The sequence below is a fragment of the Perna viridis genome, chromosome 10, assembly GCF_037379345.1.
Source record: "Perna viridis isolate PV_CMFRI_1.1 ecotype Kerala chromosome 10, ASM3737934v1, whole genome shotgun sequence".
Lineage (NCBI taxonomy): Eukaryota > Metazoa > Mollusca > Bivalvia > Mytilida > Mytilidae > Perna > Perna viridis.
The window spans coordinates 6536676-6555152 of NC_142454.1; the positions used below are offsets into that span (position 1 = coordinate 6536676).

The following is an 18477-nucleotide window of genomic DNA, read 5'->3' on the forward strand; positions in this document are numbered from 1 at the left end:
TCATTCTTGGCCAAGTTAACCCTTGTCGTGCTACACCCAGACCTGTTTGGGATTGGACCTGGTTCCGCTGTATTGGTTCTGGCAGTATTAATCTTAGTTTAGGAAAGTGCAGTTTGTGTCCATCTGCGATTAGCATGACTGTGCTTTAAAAGGAGACTATCTGATATAGTTTGTTAAAAAATAATGACTTGAAAACTAAAAAAAGAGGTCACGAGTTTCCACTGTTGAAAAAATATTTTTTTAGGGGTAGGGTACCTTTCTCGGACCTTCACCTGAGCAGAATTAATCTGTAGCACTGTTATTTCGCCTGAAACTAAATAAGAATGATTTCTGTCACCACCATTAGTATGAAATCCCTTTGTATTGTCTACCGTATTTTGGTGTGTATTGTGCACACTTTTTTACCAGGAAACTAATTTCAGAACATGGGGGTGCGCATAATACACCCATACATCAATTCAACACATTTTTACAGACCTAAGATTGGTAAAAAATTAACGACCTCGAGGAAGTCAATATCGAATCAGAGACCACTTGTGAGCTGCCAAAGCATAGTTATGGATTTTTCATGAGTTTTTCTGTTCACTTGATACCTTTGTAAGCATAGGTTGTCAATAAAATGTTCTTGAACAGAATTTGGTTTTAATTTATTTCCTCCCAAAAGAACACGGCAGATTATGTTTACCACTGCTATACTTTCGTTTTTGTGTATCGAATAACTAATGTTGTCATTAGTTATTGAGGTGTTGCAAAGGGTATTTAGATGTCACTGATTATGGTTTCACCTGTTAATTTTATATCTAACAAACAGTTGACATGTTTATTGAGGGAATTAATTAATCTTGACGAGGACACAAGACAATTAGTTACCGGTATTATCAAAGGAGGTCTTAAATTGTTTTGCAATGTGTATATATTTATGTCTTTACGATGTATACAACTTGCTAATGATTTGAAAGAAGTAATTAAAATACACACAAGTTTAAGCAATTAAATTACTGAATAACAAAATCTTGGGCACGTTGGTCATAGAGCCCTTAAATATTTCCATTGGACAAAAAAAACATTGTTATTTATGCATCGTATTGAATTCTACTTCATAGTTATTGGATATTCTACTTTTTGAAAATATTGGCTTCCTTTTTTCAGTGAACTAATATCAAAATCCTTATCCAACATAAAAATATTAATTTTTAAACATAAACCCTTTATGTATCCCCGATACACATCAGAGAAAATTCTGCATCTCATTATCACGCTTGGCTGAGTTTTCAACACGCATGCCCTATATAACCATCTGCATTGTTCGCTCAGACCCCTTAATTGATTGTAGTAAAAACAGTCCTTCTTCTAAAATTAGCAATCTTCAGAATTTATTGCTCTCAACAAAAACCTTTCAAAGGTAATCAAAACATATGTCCAAGCTGACAATTTCAGCTATTGTCTACATTACCCATTTCTTACCCGAATAGTAATGAATACACATACACACGGACAAAACAGATAAATACAAAAAGTAACAAAAACAGTATTCTTTATTGAAATAAATACACAAAACAGAGAAAATGGTCCCTTCTATTTACAAATACATTAAAGCCAGAAATGTTTCTGGTTCTAACAAGTTAGCTGTTTTCACCATGTACAATACATACATACATCGGTAAAAAAGTTTTTTACATCAACTTTTAATGGAAAAACCACTCTGTGCATTATACACAAATGCGCTCTGTACACACCAAACACCAAATTTCGGTTTTAGGTGAAACATAAGCCAAAAATTGGAAAAAAATCCTCATTTTTTCACATGAGTGATCCTTCAGGGGACTCCTGACCCCCTACTTGTGACTGAAACACACTTTATTTTGCTTCAGTAGCCTTCACAGTGTACAGGCTGTAGGATGATTATAATTTAATAAAAATGGATATGATTGTTCCTGATTTGCTACTGTTGAAACCCATATGTAGCCACCCACCCATCCACCCCACCCCATGATAACCCATCTTTGATTTATATATAACAATCAGCATCAGTACCATTGTGCAACTAATTTGCATATAATTTGCAAAATATTGAAATCTTGACTTTCATTCAAAGATGCTCAGCACGACAGGGTTAACAGTCACAAAAAACTATTTTTTTCATTTACAGGAATGTATGTTACCAAAAATAGTCATAGCCAGGACTTTTTGATTTTCAGGTAAAGGCTCTACCTGTATTGAAGGAAGAGATGAGGTCTCAAAAGGTTCACCTCTGATTAAAAAAAAGTCACCAAGTCACATTAAAAATATTTCTTTTTCTAAAATGCGGATATTACTTGGCTTATGCATCCTTGTGCATTTCGATTTTATGATACCCTCCACTTGAAAAGCAGGAGGCAGTGCTTGCCTTCGGCACTAGCCTGAAGCCGAGGCCTAGTGAAGTGATATGTACATTTCTTGTTTCAGGCTAGTTGAATCATATACAGTCCTCTATTGTCCAAGCTAGTTGTTGAAAATTTTGAAGGAAAGGACTGAGGAGGTATATAGTGACCATGGTGTTCTAATGCACAACTCCTCTGAAACTGCTGAATGGAATTTGATGAAACTTTTACATATTCTTGATAAGATTATTTTTTTGTGCATCTCCTACATTTCTTTTCCATGTGGGTGTTTTTTTTTTTGGTTTTTTTTTGGGGGGGAGGGGGGTGTTTCCTGCCACAAAATATGGACTTTGTCATTTATTGACTTCGGGGGATTCTTTAAAAATGTTTAAATCACTTACAGAGTATTCTATATGGTTTTTGGATAGGGAAGCAGGTGAGTATTACCAAGTGAGCTTCATTCACAGTTTTTAGCTCATCTGGCCAAAACAACAATTTTTAAAAAATCTTCTCTTCTGACACTACTTGATCAATTTGAACCAAACTTAGTATCAGTGTTCCTTGGGGTATCCTGCATAGAACTGATGTGGGAATTTTGGATCTATTGAAAACATGGCTACCGTTACTAAAAATATAACAGAGGTCAGACAGAAGTTCTTCACATGTATCTCAAAAACCATTTTATTAAGCCAATTCTGACAATGCAGTGTAAAAATGTTCAGCATGATGAGATTTATCTGTGATTAATATTTTGTGTTTTTCTGTTCAGCCATGTTGGAGTTATTGCCTTTTTTGATGTTTTTTTTGCAAATTTTAATGTTATTACTTTAAAAAATGTTCTCCTTAGAAAATACTGGACAGAATTTAATGAAAATAGACTGTTCCATAAGTATTAGTGTTAGGAATTTTTATCCAAGAAAATACATGGCTACTTTTACAAAAAATTGAATGTGGCTTATCAAACCAGGTGAGCAATTCCGGCTCTTTATAGCCTCTAGTTCACTATTTTTAATGTAAGATGTGTTGGAGTTATTGCCTTTTTTAGATGTTTTTTTTTGCGATGTTCAATAATGATATTTTTTTCAAAAATTTTCTACTCTGAAACTACTGAACATAATTCAATGAAAGTTTGCATGATTGTTCCTTAAGTATGAGTGTAAGAATTTTTATCCAAGAAAAAACAAAAATTAGAATATCACTATCAAGTCTGATGAGTGATTCAGGCGTTTAGAGCCTCAAGTTCACAAAGAACTGCTCAGTCTTGTTTACTTCATGTACATTTTACAAGAAGGTGATAATTTTTGGCTTGATTAAGATGTATTTAAGTAATATTTTCCAATCCCAGTGTTGTTAATTAGATTTCAACACAACAGGAGATCCATAAATTCCCATATATGACATTTTTTCTGATGCTGGGTGAGATTATGATTTACACCAGCAACTAAATTGATACGAGTTAGGTTGGGATAGGACAAAAATATGTCAAATATAACCTTTCATTCTCTAAGATCAATTGTAAGTTGTTTATTTAAACACATTAATTAATGTCATGGTATTATAAATCTCTTATTGAAAAAATGTGAGGGGCAGATATAATAGAAATATTCCTATAGCCAATCTAATATAAAGGGAATTGGGAAACATTGCTCAAGAAATCTATAAGAAATACTTCTGTAGAAAATCTGAACATGAAGATGTAATGTTACATTTTTTGACAAATCTCTTCATGATTTTTAGCTCACCTGACCAAAGGCCATGTGAGCTATTGCCGTCACTTGGTGTCCATCATTGTCGTCGTTAACAATTATACAAAACTCTTCTCCTCTGAAACCACTTGACTAATTAGAACAAAACTTGGTATGAATGTTTCTTGGGGTATCCTCCAAAGAACTATTTTGGGGATTTTTGATTCATAAAAAAGCATGGCCGCCATTACTAAAAATGGAACATAGGGGTCAGACAGTAGTTTTTCACATATATTTCCTGAACCTTTAGTTTTAGCTGAATTCTGACAAGGTAAAAGTGTTCAACATGGTATCTATCCTTGGTTAAATTCTGGTTTTAATCTGTTAAGCCATGTTGGAGTTATTGCCCTTTTTCAACGATTTTTGCTATTTTTAATGTTATTTCTTTCCAAAATCTTCTCCTCTGACACTACAGGACCAATTGAAACCAAACTTGGTATGAATGTTCCTTGGGGTATACTGCATAGAACTGATGTGAGGATTTTTGATTCGTTGAAAAACATGGCTGCCGTTACTAAAAATAGAACATACGGGTTGGACAGTAGTTTTTCACATATATCTCCTAAACCGTTAGGTTTATCCAAATTCTTTCTATAGCAGAAATGATCCATATTATTAGGACTACAAAAGTCTTCAGACTCCTTGTAAGAGATATTGCCCTTGAAAGGGGAAAAACGATTTTTTTTAATAGTTTTCAGTCAATATCTTGAAAACTATGATAGATTAAAAGAAACTTTCAATTGTTGATAAGATCTTGTGATAGTCCTACCAAAGACTTCTTTAGTCAAAATTTTTGGACAACTTCTTGTTTAATTTATTGCCTTTGAAAGGCAAAATGCAAGGTGAGCGATTCAGGCTCCGGGGAGCCTCTTGTTTTATTTGACAGTACTGGAATTCTGAACAACAAAAAAACCCAAAAAGCATATACAGGAAGCAAACAAATAATAAGATTTGTAGTAAATGAGGAATGTCACAAATGGGTTCGTTTGGATCCTTTTATTGAATTTCACCTTTGAGCAGGTTAGTTTCATTTAGAAAGTGTGGATTGATTTTTCTTAACAAGCAGTCATATAATAAAACTATTTATAACTTTGGATTTAATAGCTAGATGTATAAAACCTTTAGATTTATAATCATCTCTGCCTGTAATTAGTAGAGATCTGTTGTTGATAATACATGTAATAGGTTTATTATTTAGAAAGAGTGAATAACTAAAATATTATCAGGAGTGCCGAAGAACTTCTAGATTAAACGAGCGACCGTGCATGAGTTCAATCCTCGAGTGTTCTTGGCATGAGTGATCATATTTTGGTTATTCACGACAACCAATTGACTATCCTATTTATTATATAGATTTTCTTCATATTTTATCAATATTTTCAATATGAATTTTCAATTCTGTGATTTGCAGATTGATATCAAAGTTGTGATGTTTTGGCGGGAGAAAGTCCGAAATTGGAATTGCCTAATTGATTTCTCTGTGAATTGTCGAAATTTATTACACTTGGAGCATTCGATAAATCGCTGCTATCTATATAATAAATCATTATATGGGCCTCATCAAAAGCTTTTAATTGTATAATGTTACATTTTTGGGCCAATTTTTTCTACTTGAATGTAATGCCAGTATTTCATTCAAGATGAAGCTCTAGTGTAATGATTAATGTTATTTACATTTTTATCTAATTTTATATTTTTAGGCAATGTTCTGAAAGAGATTGCAGAACCAGCTGGAGCTATTATAAAATCGTCTCAGTTCCAGTTAGGAGATCCTACTATAAATTTGTTGGAGTTATGGGGAGCTGAATACCAGGAGAGTAATGCCATACTGGTCAGACGAGAGGATAAGGAAATCCTGGCAAAGATTGGAGAGAGAGAAAGATGTCCTGTATCATTTGTGGGCAAGATTTCTGGAGATGGAAAGGTAAATTCGCAGCAATTTGTCAGGGTCCCACCTTAGGCGGGTCGCCCTATAGTGATCAGTCTGTCTGTGCGTGACAAATTTGTGTCCGCTCTATATCTAGAGAACCGTTGTGATTTCTTACGTTATACTTAATATGTATATTAACCAACACCGGAGGGTGTGTCATAATGTATGTATAACTTCCTAAGTCAAAAGTCAAGGTCAAAACTTTTGGTTTTCAGTTGACAACCCCATGTCCTGTTGTAAAGATCGTGTCCGTTCTATATCTTGAGAGCCGTTATGATTTCAAAGTTTATACTTGACATGTATATTAACCAACATCAGAGGGTGTGTCATAATAACTTCATATCATTTAATGCCTCGTATCAGCTTATTTAGCACATGTTATTGACAGCAAGGCCCCACAGAGATGGCTCCCATCTCAATGATATCTAGTTTGTCTTTTATTTTGTAGGATCACACAATTTAATAAAAAAGGAGGACAAGAATTCAAGAAAAAAGTCGTTTTTTATAGTTATTGCCCTCCATTGTTTGTTTTCTGTTTGCCTTTCATTCCCTGGGAGTATGTGTGCGTTCTAGAAGTGTATGAATGATAGTATTAACTGGGATATTTTTTTCACCATCTTTTTTTTGCGTTTTTTTTTTATGTAGCTTTAAACTAGCAGTTGTTCCCAAAATGGCATTGTAATTTTCTTTTCACTTTTAATTTTCCTGTTGAAGGTTTTTACTGTGGTAATTTTTAATTTTAAAGCATATATATATGAAACAACTAATTAGTTGACAGTTTTATTTAGGTTATTTACGTCCTTTTGATGGAGCACCAGAAATCATTTAGTATTGTATAAAGCTGCCAGTCTATACTACAGAAATAACTTACCTGTGCTAAATTTTACACTTTCAACACATAACTTAAATTTAGTTTCCTCCATTAAGGTTATTTGATACTTGCTCATACAATTTATTTATTTAGATCAAACTAGAAAATTTTAACATAGTAGAAGGTGATGGAAGCCCTGCAAAGAAGAGATCAAAGAAAAGTTTCCAGTATCCTGTTGATCTACAATTAGAACATGTATTAGGCTCTATGCCTAGAAAGGTAATAAAACTGTTTTCCCCCATTTTGTTGGGGAAACATACTGTACTTGTTCTGTCTGTCTGTCCATTCATCACACTTTTGTTGTAAGCACAACTTTTCTAGCACTGAACCAAATTTAGAAACTTTGTAGGTACTTAGGACATGTAGTTGTGCATATTACCAGGAATATATGGTTCAATGAATTTTGTTTGGGTTATACCCCTTGGATTGTTGGAATAGGGGAGAGGCGAAAACAAAGTTTAAACTATACATTTGTATTTCAGTTTATATTATTGTCTTGAAAAATTCACACATTCAATATATTTTCCATTTTGGTTTAAAAAAAAAAATAAAGCAAAATTTTCAGAATATTTTTGGGTCCTGCATCCCCATTTTTTATACACCATTCAATTTTTACTGACATATTATGATATACTAATTTCCAACACCCATACTCCTGTTAGAACAGCTTATCCAAATTTCTTAAAACTTAACTTAGTTGTTTCTTATGATGGTCAAAGTCTCTGTACTATTTAATGGAAATTAGATTTGAACTTCTCGAGTTACAGAATTTTGTTACTAAAATGAGGGTTTTTTTTTTTCACATATTGCGTTGTACCTCAAAAACAATTTATGTTGGTCAATTAACCCTAAATGTTTCGAATTACAGGAATTCAAGATGGCCAGACATCCATTGTCATTAAAACCTTTGATCATGCCAGATAGTTTGACATTGAAAGATGCTTTAGATAGAGTTCTGCGCTTGCCCTCTGTGGCCAGCAAAAGATATTTAACTAATAAGGTAAGAGTGAATCTTCTTTCAGTGTAGATGACTATGGGAGATTGATGCAATCGTACACATTCTCACAAGTTCCAAAGAAAGCCTAGATTTAATGAGTGTGGGGAACTTGTTCTGCACACGAGTTAAATTCTCAAATGTTCTTGGCATGAGTGATAATATTTTGGTTATTCATGATAACGTACTGATTATCCTATTTCTGTATAGGTTTTCTTCCTGTCTATTACTGTTAAAGTACTTTAATACTCGGATACCAATTTTTGTGGATTAGGGAAGAAACACATTGGTGGATTCTTGAATTCATGGTTTTGAGGTTTTCAGTATACACTTCAATAGAAATCTCTTTTTTTGTTGGGAACTAGATTTTGTGATTGTCCTTCCCACAAAAAACCACTCTAACCACTGAAAAAGATATCGCCAATAAGCTAGCCAAAGCTTTCGCTAAACATTCATCCTCAACTAACTACAAACCGGATTTTCAAAAAATTAAATCATCTGCTGAAAAGACAAAATTAAACTTCGTCAAATAATGCTGAATCCTACAACTCTCAATTTTCTATAGAGGAACTAAAATCGTCACTGGCTAAAGCCCACGATACAGCTAGTGGGCTAGATAATATTCACTATCAACTTTTGAAACATCTTCCTGATCCATCTAAACATACACTTCTTTCATTAAGGAACGAGATATGGACTTCTGGTAACATTCCGTCCATCTGGAAAACGGCTTCAGTTGTCTCTATCCCAAAACCAGGAAAGGATCATACGTACAAAAGGTGTGCCCTGTACTAAACATAGGGATTGTTATACCTTGTCTGAAAGGATCAGTTTTAGACTGTTTAAGTCGAATAAAAATACATTTTTCTGTTATTTGTATGTCATCTTGGCACAAATTGACCTCTGAGTCAAACTGAGTTAAAACAGTAAATTCACCACATTGTACATACCCAAAAAAGGCTGCTACACATGCAGCTGTTAACATAGTGCTATTAAAATGACCAAATACACCTATTTGAAGCTAAAGACACATTTGTGTTAAAATTGTCATAGTAATAGGTAATCTTAAACTTGGTACATGTACGTTTTCTTTTAAGCCCATTAGAGATAGACTTTAAACCTTCAAGTTTTTCTCCATATTTCTTTAAAGGATTAACACCAGTTTGTTTCAAATAGTATAATTGAACGCCTGAGAGATAAAGTTGTATAGTTGAATGTTTCAACTGTTTAAATTCGTCGCAGTATGCCATAAACTTGATTAGTAAGCTTTCTGAAACAGGAGGAATGCTATTCAATTCCCAAGTTTGTCCACTTAATAACAGAAACTTAATATACGAATCAATGCCTGTTTTGTAAATGGATTTCTCAGAGATCGAACAGTCCCATAAAGTGTTCAATGCACTGTCCAGAGACTGTCTGATAGTGGTGGTATAGAAGTTTGATTGTTCTCTGCTCCTGAGGCCAGCTTGCGAAATTTCACAATCTGAAATCGAGACAAAGCATCTGCAATTTCATTTTTAACACCAGGCACATGTTCACTGAATATATCAAAATTATTTCTAGCAGTGGACATAGTTAAGCATCGCATAAGTTTCATAGTAAAAGGCTTCTTGGAATAGCCTTTTCTAATTATTTGTACAGAAGAAATATTGTCCTCAAATCATTAATGCTACTTATTTTTGATTTATTGTGTGGTGAGGAAAAATCCAGAATCAGTCTCTTCTTACCTGAATATTTATGAGTAGCCACACCAATGGGCCTGACCCTATAAGGAGTGGAAGGAGGTTTTTGAAAAGGCCTATAAACGTAACCCTTTTGTATTTCATTATTTATCAATGATTTCACTGTGTCTGGATCTCGCCTAGCTGACAAAGCATTTTTGCATTCATAATTTTCTACTAAGGAAATGAGCTTATCAAAACCAAACTCTAAACTATGACATTAAGGCTAGAAACCACTAATTCCACTTCCCATAGGCTTCTATGCTAATTTCACAATATTCAATGGCTTCTCTGGACTTTACCTTAACTTTAATCTGCAGAGGACTATATATCAGCATGATTCTACATATGTCAGCTCACAATCCTCAGAATGGCATGTGGGGTTACCGGAGATGAAGGGTCTATAAATAGCATGGGAAATCCCAGTGTTTTCACAAGATAGGGGTATATTTAGAAATCATTATGGAGATTAGGCTTCACATCACAAGAAGCAAAATGCACTTATAAAATGTACAGAAATGTTTTTCCTTTCAGAAACTGTTTAAATTTTTAAAAATAAGATGAGAACTTTTTTCACAGCACTATGAGGAACAAGGATAATTTTTGTGTACGTTCCAAATGCTCATTGGTTGAATTGATGGTCTGTAACCTAAATCAGAAACAAATTGTTGGTTTAGGTGATTTTCTAATTCTTCTCTTAACTTCATACAGTTGATAGGTGTCTAGTCACTTTTTTGTAGCAGGCAGGGGAACTCTTTGACTTTGAATTTGTTTGGAAGTGTTAGATGACCTCTGAACTTGAGTGTCAACCTCACGATTGCTAAAGTTGAACTTTCCTTGTGATTTTGATTTGCATTGTTTACAAATATGAAGATACTTGCTATAGGGTTTACTACAACCACGTGCCCGATTAAAATTATTGCAAATTTGTGTTCCTTCCATGAATTGAATATCCCTGCCCAGAGAATCAGCCTGCCTGTAGCCGAAACCACTAGAGGATTTTTTGATGCACATGGATGTTGAGTGCAAAGTAGAATGACACGTTGCACGAGAATTTACTCTAGATCCATCACAAATCCGCTGATGCAAATCAGAATCACCCTTAGACCAATCGATTTTAATGTTGTGCTGTAACAACATAGCTGCACATTTAGCAGAAAATACCCTATGTTATTCATAAAATTTGCTAGGCCAAATTCTTGCAATTTCCACTATATGGGCCAAATATAAATCAATTTCTAAATAACGATCTGGCTTGATAAGCAGCACACATATTTCTTCTATATCTCCCAAAGGCAATGATAAATTCATCAAGAGATAAAGTTGAAATAAGTCTTTCATCATTGTCTTGAGATTTTTTGCTGAATGGAGTTTCATAATTTGATAGAAGTAACATGTTTAAAACAATGTCTTTACCTGAAATGATTTGGTTTCTTAATTCAGAGTCAGTGTCGTTAATAGATGTCAAAGGCACACCAAAAAAACTTTTTAGCAGAATAAATGGGAACAGTACTTTGCATTAAAGACGGTCCCTGCACTGGCAAATGTTGAAATTCACGGAACTGAGGCTGGGCAGCTATGTCCTGACTGTAGTTCAGAGGTAGATGAGGAGGACTGTTCATTGCTGTATTGAGATTAAATCTTGACTCTGCGTCCAACTGTTGAAATTGTTGCATTGTCTGACAGCACAGGTTGAGAGTGTCCATTATAACATTTCCAAGCCGGTCCTGACTTCCTGCACAAAATGAATGCACACTGGTATCTGAGTTTACAACTTGAGAAAGTCCGATTCCTACGCCAGACTCAATCACACCTGATATTTGCGTGTTCCTACGCGAACCTACGTCAGTGTCATTTAGCAAACTTTGCCCTAGGTTCGCATCCTGTGACGATAAACGTGCATTTGCTTGCAAAAGGTCACTTTGCTCAGAACTTCCTCTATTTTTGGCATTTTGCGTAACTTCAGCTTGCCTAGAATTATCGATAGTTTAGGCGTTTTCCTTGGAATTATTTTCCCTTTTTTAGTTGTCCAGAGACAATTTGTTTAAATTGTTGTGACTTAAATTAATTGTCACATTAATCCCAATGTTCTTTAAGGCTTCTTTTAACTGAAGAGTAGTCCAGTTAGCTGGATTATTAGAATCTAAAGAAGTAGTCACTCTTCAAGACCGACTAGCCATATTGCGTAATGCAAGTTCAATCGTACACTTCAAAATTTAATGAATCAATAGTCTGTGAATAAAAAACTCCATCAATAACAGTATACCACGAAGAAATGTTTATAAAATTAGGTGTCATACAACAATATTGTATCAAACAAAGATAAACTATTAAAAATTTTCCATAAATTTGACCCTGGCTGCATGAAATGAAAACAAACAACTGGTGCTTGATTTTGAAAATGAGGCTGGGTGAAATCTGATGTGTTTGAGGCCCGAACGGGAAGCTTCAATTAACTACAATTAGAATTATAATTTTCATGAAGTGAGGAAGCCAGGACCTCATATTACCTTTTGTGTATTATATTTGTAAACTTAAAAATATACTCTGTATAAGTATAGTATATATATAATATACTGTGAATGGATGAGAGAAGAAACACGAGTTTGTGGATACTTATTTTCATGGATGGGGGAAGAAACACGAGTTTGTGGATACTTATTTTATATGGATGAGGGAAGAAACACGAGTTTGTGGATACTTATTTTCATGGATGAGGGAAGAAACACAAGTTTGTGGATACTTATTTTCACGGATGAGGGAAGAAACACGAGTTTGTGGATACTAATTTTTATGGATGAGGGAAGAAACTAGAGTTTGTGGATACTTATTTTTATGGATGGGGGAAGAAACACAAGTTTGTGGATACTTATTTTCATGGATGGGGGGAAGAAACATGAGTTAGTGGATACTAATTTTCATGGATGGGGGAAGAAACATGAGTTTGTGGATACTTTAATTCTTTTAGGTTTTCAGTATACACATCAAACAGATTCATCTTTTCATTGAGAACCAAATTTTGTGGTTTGGTCTACCCATAAACAATAGTACTTTCACAGTACCGTGAAATATTATTGGGTTATTATATACATTTTGGGGAATATTGTAGTTCTGAATAGAGTATATATTGCCTTGTGAGTGTAATACATGTATTCTATGGGGGATAACATTTCCCAATATTCATGCATTAATCTTTTTTATTGTGAAGAAAATCTTAACATACTTATTAAGGAATGACTTATATTTTTTTTCCGTCTATGAAGAAATAACCTCAATCATGTGGTGCATACTAGATGATCTGCATAGCTGGTCATTTTAAGGTGTTCACCCACGAGCATTGAGATTATTTCAAATAGACCAATAAAATATAACAGTCTTTCCTTATAATTTACACATGAAATTTAATTTTAGTATCAAAATTCAATGAGTAAATCATTTAAAAAGATTGATGATGTCACAGATGTTACAAAATTTGATCTATGAGAGGATGGACAAATTTTTTTATCCGAGTAGAAAGCATTTTACTTCTGAAATTGAATTTATTTTTAAAAAATTCTTTTGTAGTTGATGATATCATGATTTTGAAGCTGTATTTCACTTAGTGCAATATGGGAATATCTTGCACGCTAACTTGACCTGTCTTTCTATTAACAGGTAGATAGATGTGTAACAGGACTTGTTGCCCAGCAGCAATGTGTTGGGCCATTACACACTCCTTTAGCAGATGTAGCTGTTACAGCATTGTCATATTTTAATAAAGTTAGTTTTCTGTTTTTTTTTCTTTTCTCTGAAAGAAATGGATTGATGTGAAAAAAGATCAAAAATATTTTGTCAACCAAGATATCTTTGCATTTTTCGATTCATCTCTTTGGAAGACATGTGCAGGAATTAACTCTGGTCCTTTTATATCGTTTCTGAGAAAATTATTATTCATTGTAAGTTTGAGATTCTCAGACTGAATTTTTCTCTGGATAGAAGAAACTTCAACCAATGTTAAAATATGATAATAAAAGATGTTCTGACCAATTTCTTGAGCAGTAATAGTGTAATTAGTCTAAATCTGTTTGTTTTTACTTCCTGTTTAAAAATAAATGGAATTGCGAACAGTATTTTTTTATCAGTTTGATTGGTTGTATGATTTTAAAATTAAAGCATAAGAAGCAAATGACTTGAAATTTGCAGTTTAAGTTCAAACTTTCTTTGTATTGTTACAAACAAACTTTTATATTCATTAATAATAAATTGAAGGTAGGCTCAGCAACAGCTATAGGAGAACAGCCAATCAAAGGATTGATTGATCCAGGCTGTATGGCAAGGATGTCTGTTGGGGAGGCTCTGACAAACCTGATGTTTGCAAAGATAACTAACATAAAGGTAATGACCTAAGCTAATTAATTCAGTTATATTATTAACAGGTAAGTACAGACTGTATCAGTGCTATAAATTTTGAGTAAATTTTCTATCTTCCACAGGAAAATTTGACATGAAAACATTAACTTTGTCATAATAGAAATTGCATGCAAAATTAATAAAAGATACTCTCAAGGAGTAGGTGGTATATTGGAATCTCCTTACCTTCTTTTGGTGTGTATTATGCACACATTTTTACATAGGAATTATTTCCAGAACATGAGGTGGGTATTATACATCAATACATAAGAAATGGCCACGAAATTAAAGATTATGGTACGTGAATAGACATTGCGTAATGTAAACAAACAAACTGGAATTGAAATGTTGCTGAAAGAAATTTTATCTAATCATCAAATACATCTTCAAGTATTAAATTTTTAGTGATATTTTCTCCAAATCATGTTCAAATGACTTAATTACATGTTTCAAACAAAGGTTGTACAATACTTCCTTCTTATAAAGCATGGTTAGAAATTAATATGAAACAACTAAGTATCAAAAAGTAACTAATTCCTTTTTAGCTCACCTAGCCAGAGGCCAGGTGAGCTATTGCCATCACTTGGCGTGCGTTGTCATCATTAACAATTTTCAAAACTCTTCTCCTCTGACACTACTTGACCAATTGGAACCAAACTTGGTGTGAATGTTCCTTGGAGTATCCTGCATAGAACTGATGTGGGAATTTTTGATCTGTTGAAAAACATGGCCAGCGTTACTAAAAATAGAACATAAGGGTCAGACAATATTTTTTGCATATATCTCCAAAATGGGTAGGTTAAGCCCAGTCCTGACAGGGTAAAAGTATTTATCATGATGAGATCTATCTGCTGTCAAATTTTCATTTTAATCTATTAAGCCATGTTGGAGTTATTGCCCTTTTTCAAAGTTTTTTGCTATTTTTAACGTTATTTCTTTCAAAAATCTTCTCCTCTGACACTACTTGACCAATTGAAACAAAACTCGGTATATGTGTTCCTTGGGTATTCTGCATAGAATTGAAGTGGGGTTTTTGATCCGTCGAAAGACATGGCTACTGTTACTAAAAATAGAACATAGGAGTCGGACAGTAGTTTTTCGCTTGGTAAAAGACTGCTTTTACAAAAATTACAATATCGCTATCAAGTCTGATGAGTGATTCAGGCGTTTAGAGCCTCTAGTTCACAAAGAACTGCTCAGTCTTGTTTACTTCATGTACATTTTACAAGAGGGTGATAATTTTTAGCTTGAGTAAGATGTATTTAAGTAATATTTTCCAATCCCAGTGTTATTAATTAGATTTCAACACAGCAGGAGATCCATAAATTCCCATATATGACATTTTTTCTGATGCTGGGTGAGATTATGATTTACACCAGCAACTAAATTGATACGAGTTAGGTTGGGATAGGACAAAAATATGTCCAATATAACCTTTCGTTCTCTAAGATCAATTGTAAGTTGTTTATTTAAACACATTAATTAATGTCTATTATAGATCTCTTATTGAAAAAATGTGAGGGTAAGATATAATTGACTAATTAGAACCAAACTTGCTATGAATGTTCCTTGGGGTATACTGCATAGAACTATTTTGGGGATTTTTGATTCATAGAAAAACATGGCTGCCTTACTAAAAATAGAACATAGGGATCAGACAGTAGTTTTTCACATATATTTCCTAAAATGTTATGTTTAGCTGAATTCTGACAAGGTTAAAGTGTTAAGCATGATGAGATCTATCTCTGGTTAAATTTTGGTTTTAATCCATTAAGCCATGTTGGAGTTACTGCCCTTTTTCAATGATTTTTGCTATTTTTAATGTTATTTCTTTCCAAAATCTTCTCCTCTGACACTACAGGACCAATTGAAATCAAACTTGTTATGAATGTTCCTTGGGGTATACTGCAATGTGGGGATTTTTGATTCGTTGAAAAACGTGGCTGCCGTTACTAAAAATAGAACATACGGGTTGGACAGTAGTTTTTCACATATATCTCTTAAACCGTTAGGTTTATCCAAATTCTTTCTATAGCAGAAATGATCCATATTATTAGGACTACAGAAGTCTTCAGACTCCTTGTAAGAGTTATTGTCCTTGAAAGGGGAAAAACGATTTTTTTTAATAGTTATCGGTCAATATCTTGAAAACTATGATAGATTAAAAGAAACTTTCAATTGTTGATAAGATCTTGTGATAGTCCTACCAAAGTCTTCTGGAGTCAAAATTGTTGGACAACTCCTTGTTAAATTTATTGCCCTTGAAAGACAAACTTTGAGAAGGTGAGCAATTCAGGCTCCTGGGAGCCTTTTGTTTTTCTTGGTTTCTATTGGTCTCAATGTCGTTTTTTTTTTTATTTGGAAATCCATAGATTTGACGATTTGTCAACAGTGATTTTCTAACCCTTATTCTGGATCCAAATTTTGGCTCCATTCCCAAGAGAAATATGCTCAAAATTTCCTAGATTTCAGCAGTAAAATTTCCAATTGTCTCAAGATTTTACATGATTAAAAATGGATATTTGTAAGATGTACAAAATCCTCTTTCCATTTTACTCAACTAATTCAACTCATGGATTTCAATACATTGGAAACTGTAACGGTCCTCATCAAGGATTTTAATTAGAAATTACTTTCTAAATACTTCATAAAAGTTGTTGGCATCATGTTTTTGGATTATTTCTATTTATCATTATTTCCCAGTTACATTGATTCTTGGCCTCATTCCCCAAAAGGTTGAAAAGTCCCTTGATAACTCAACTTAATTTTATGATAAATTATAGGATAACTAATTTGAAAGAGCGGATAACCAAAACATTATCATGAGTTCCAAAGAATGCCTGGAGTTAGAGAGTTTCTGCACATGAGTTACCGCATTTTGGTGTGTATTATGTGCACATTTTTACATAGGAATTATTTCCAGAACATTGAGGTGCTTATACATTAATACATAAGAAATGGCCATGAAATTAAAGATTATGGTACGAGAAAAGACATTGTGTAATGTAAACAAACAAACTGGAAGTGAAATGTTACTGACAGAAATTTTATCTAATCATCAAATACATCTTTAAGTATTAAATTTTTAGTGATATTTTCTTCAAATCATGTTCAGATGACTTAATAACATGTTTCAAACAAAGATTGTACAATATTTCCTTCTTATAAAGCATGGTTAGAAATTAATATGAAACAACTGAAAACCATAAAGTAACTAATCACATTTTAGCTCACCTGACCAAAGGCCAGGTGAGCTATTGCCATCACTTGGCATCCGTCGTCGTTAACAATTATACAAAACTCTTCTCCTCTGACACTACTTGACTAATTAGAACCTAACTTGGTATGAATGTTCCTTTGATTTGTCGAAAAACATGGCTGCCATTACTAAAAATAGAACATAAGGGTCAGACAGAAGTTTTTCACATATATCTCCTAAACCATTAGGTTTATCCAAATTCTGACTTGGTAAAAGTGTTCAGCATGATGAGATCTATCTCTGGTCAAATTTTGGTTTAATCCATTAAGCCATGTTGGAGTTATTGCCCTTTTTCAATGATTTTTGCTATTTTGAATGTTATTTCTTTCAAAAATCTTCTTGGACACTACTTGACCAATTAAAACCAAACTTTCAATATCGAAAGTATCGAAAACTATGATAGATTAAAAGAAACTTTCAATTGTTGAAAAGATCATGTGATAAGTCCTTCCAAGGACTTTTTTTGTCAAAATTGTTGGACAACTTCTTGTTTAGTTTCTTGCCTTTGAAAGACAAACTTTCCTGGGAGCCTCTTGTTTGTCAAACCCTTCTTATCAATAGCTTTATTAGCTGAATGATTATACTGATACTTATTTTGATTGTTTCTTACAATTTTCTTTCTTAAAAGTATGTTTTTAAATGAAAAATTGTGAAATTTGAGTTACAACCAAACCCGGAAATGTCCAATTTTCCTGACTTTCGATTTTGTTTTATAAGCCATTTTATACATCCTGTGTCAATTTAATCATCCTTCGAAATTAAAATTATCCAATTTATGTAGCTACTGATGTTTACATGATGTTTTAGTTTGCTTAGAAGTTTCTTTCACATAACATTTTCATAGGAAATACAGCATCAAGGTAAATAGATTGACCGATCAAGTGCCAAATATCGATTTTTTTGTCTTACAAAATTTTACTGCAACCTAAGTCTAAAAAACTTGTTTTCATATGTTTAGACCTTCAAAATTGTACTGCGCTCAATACATAAATGCACACCAAAATATGGTAAATCTTCAAGCGTTCTTTGCAGAAGTGGTCATATTTGTGTTATTCACGATAATTTATTGACTAACCTATTAATTATATAGATTTTCTTCATAGTTAATGAATTCTAAATTCTGTGATAGGTAGATTGATTTCAAAGTTGTTATTTTTAACTGGGAGACAAAATACTGCTATCTATATAAAAATTGGCTGTATCATGTG

General features: G+C 33.4%; 1 protein-coding gene across 6 annotated transcripts in view; it reads left to right on the plus strand.

The window, feature by feature from the left end:
• Positions 1-18477, plus strand: part of LOC148604305 (phosphoribosylformylglycinamidine synthase-like) — an 83247-nt gene that overhangs the window by 32193 nt on the left and 32577 nt on the right. For all 6 annotated transcript variants that reach the window (XM_088547970.1, XM_088547976.1, XM_088547972.1 and 3 more), the window contains 5 exons: positions 5806-6029; positions 7000-7125; positions 7775-7906; positions 13276-13380; positions 13870-13995. In XM_088547970.1, coding sequence (XP_088404096.1) covers positions 5806-6029; positions 7000-7125; positions 7775-7906; positions 13276-13380; positions 13870-13995 — 713 coding nt within the window. The remainder of the gene's footprint in view (positions 1-5805; positions 6030-6999; positions 7126-7774; positions 7907-13275; positions 13381-13869; positions 13996-18477) is intronic.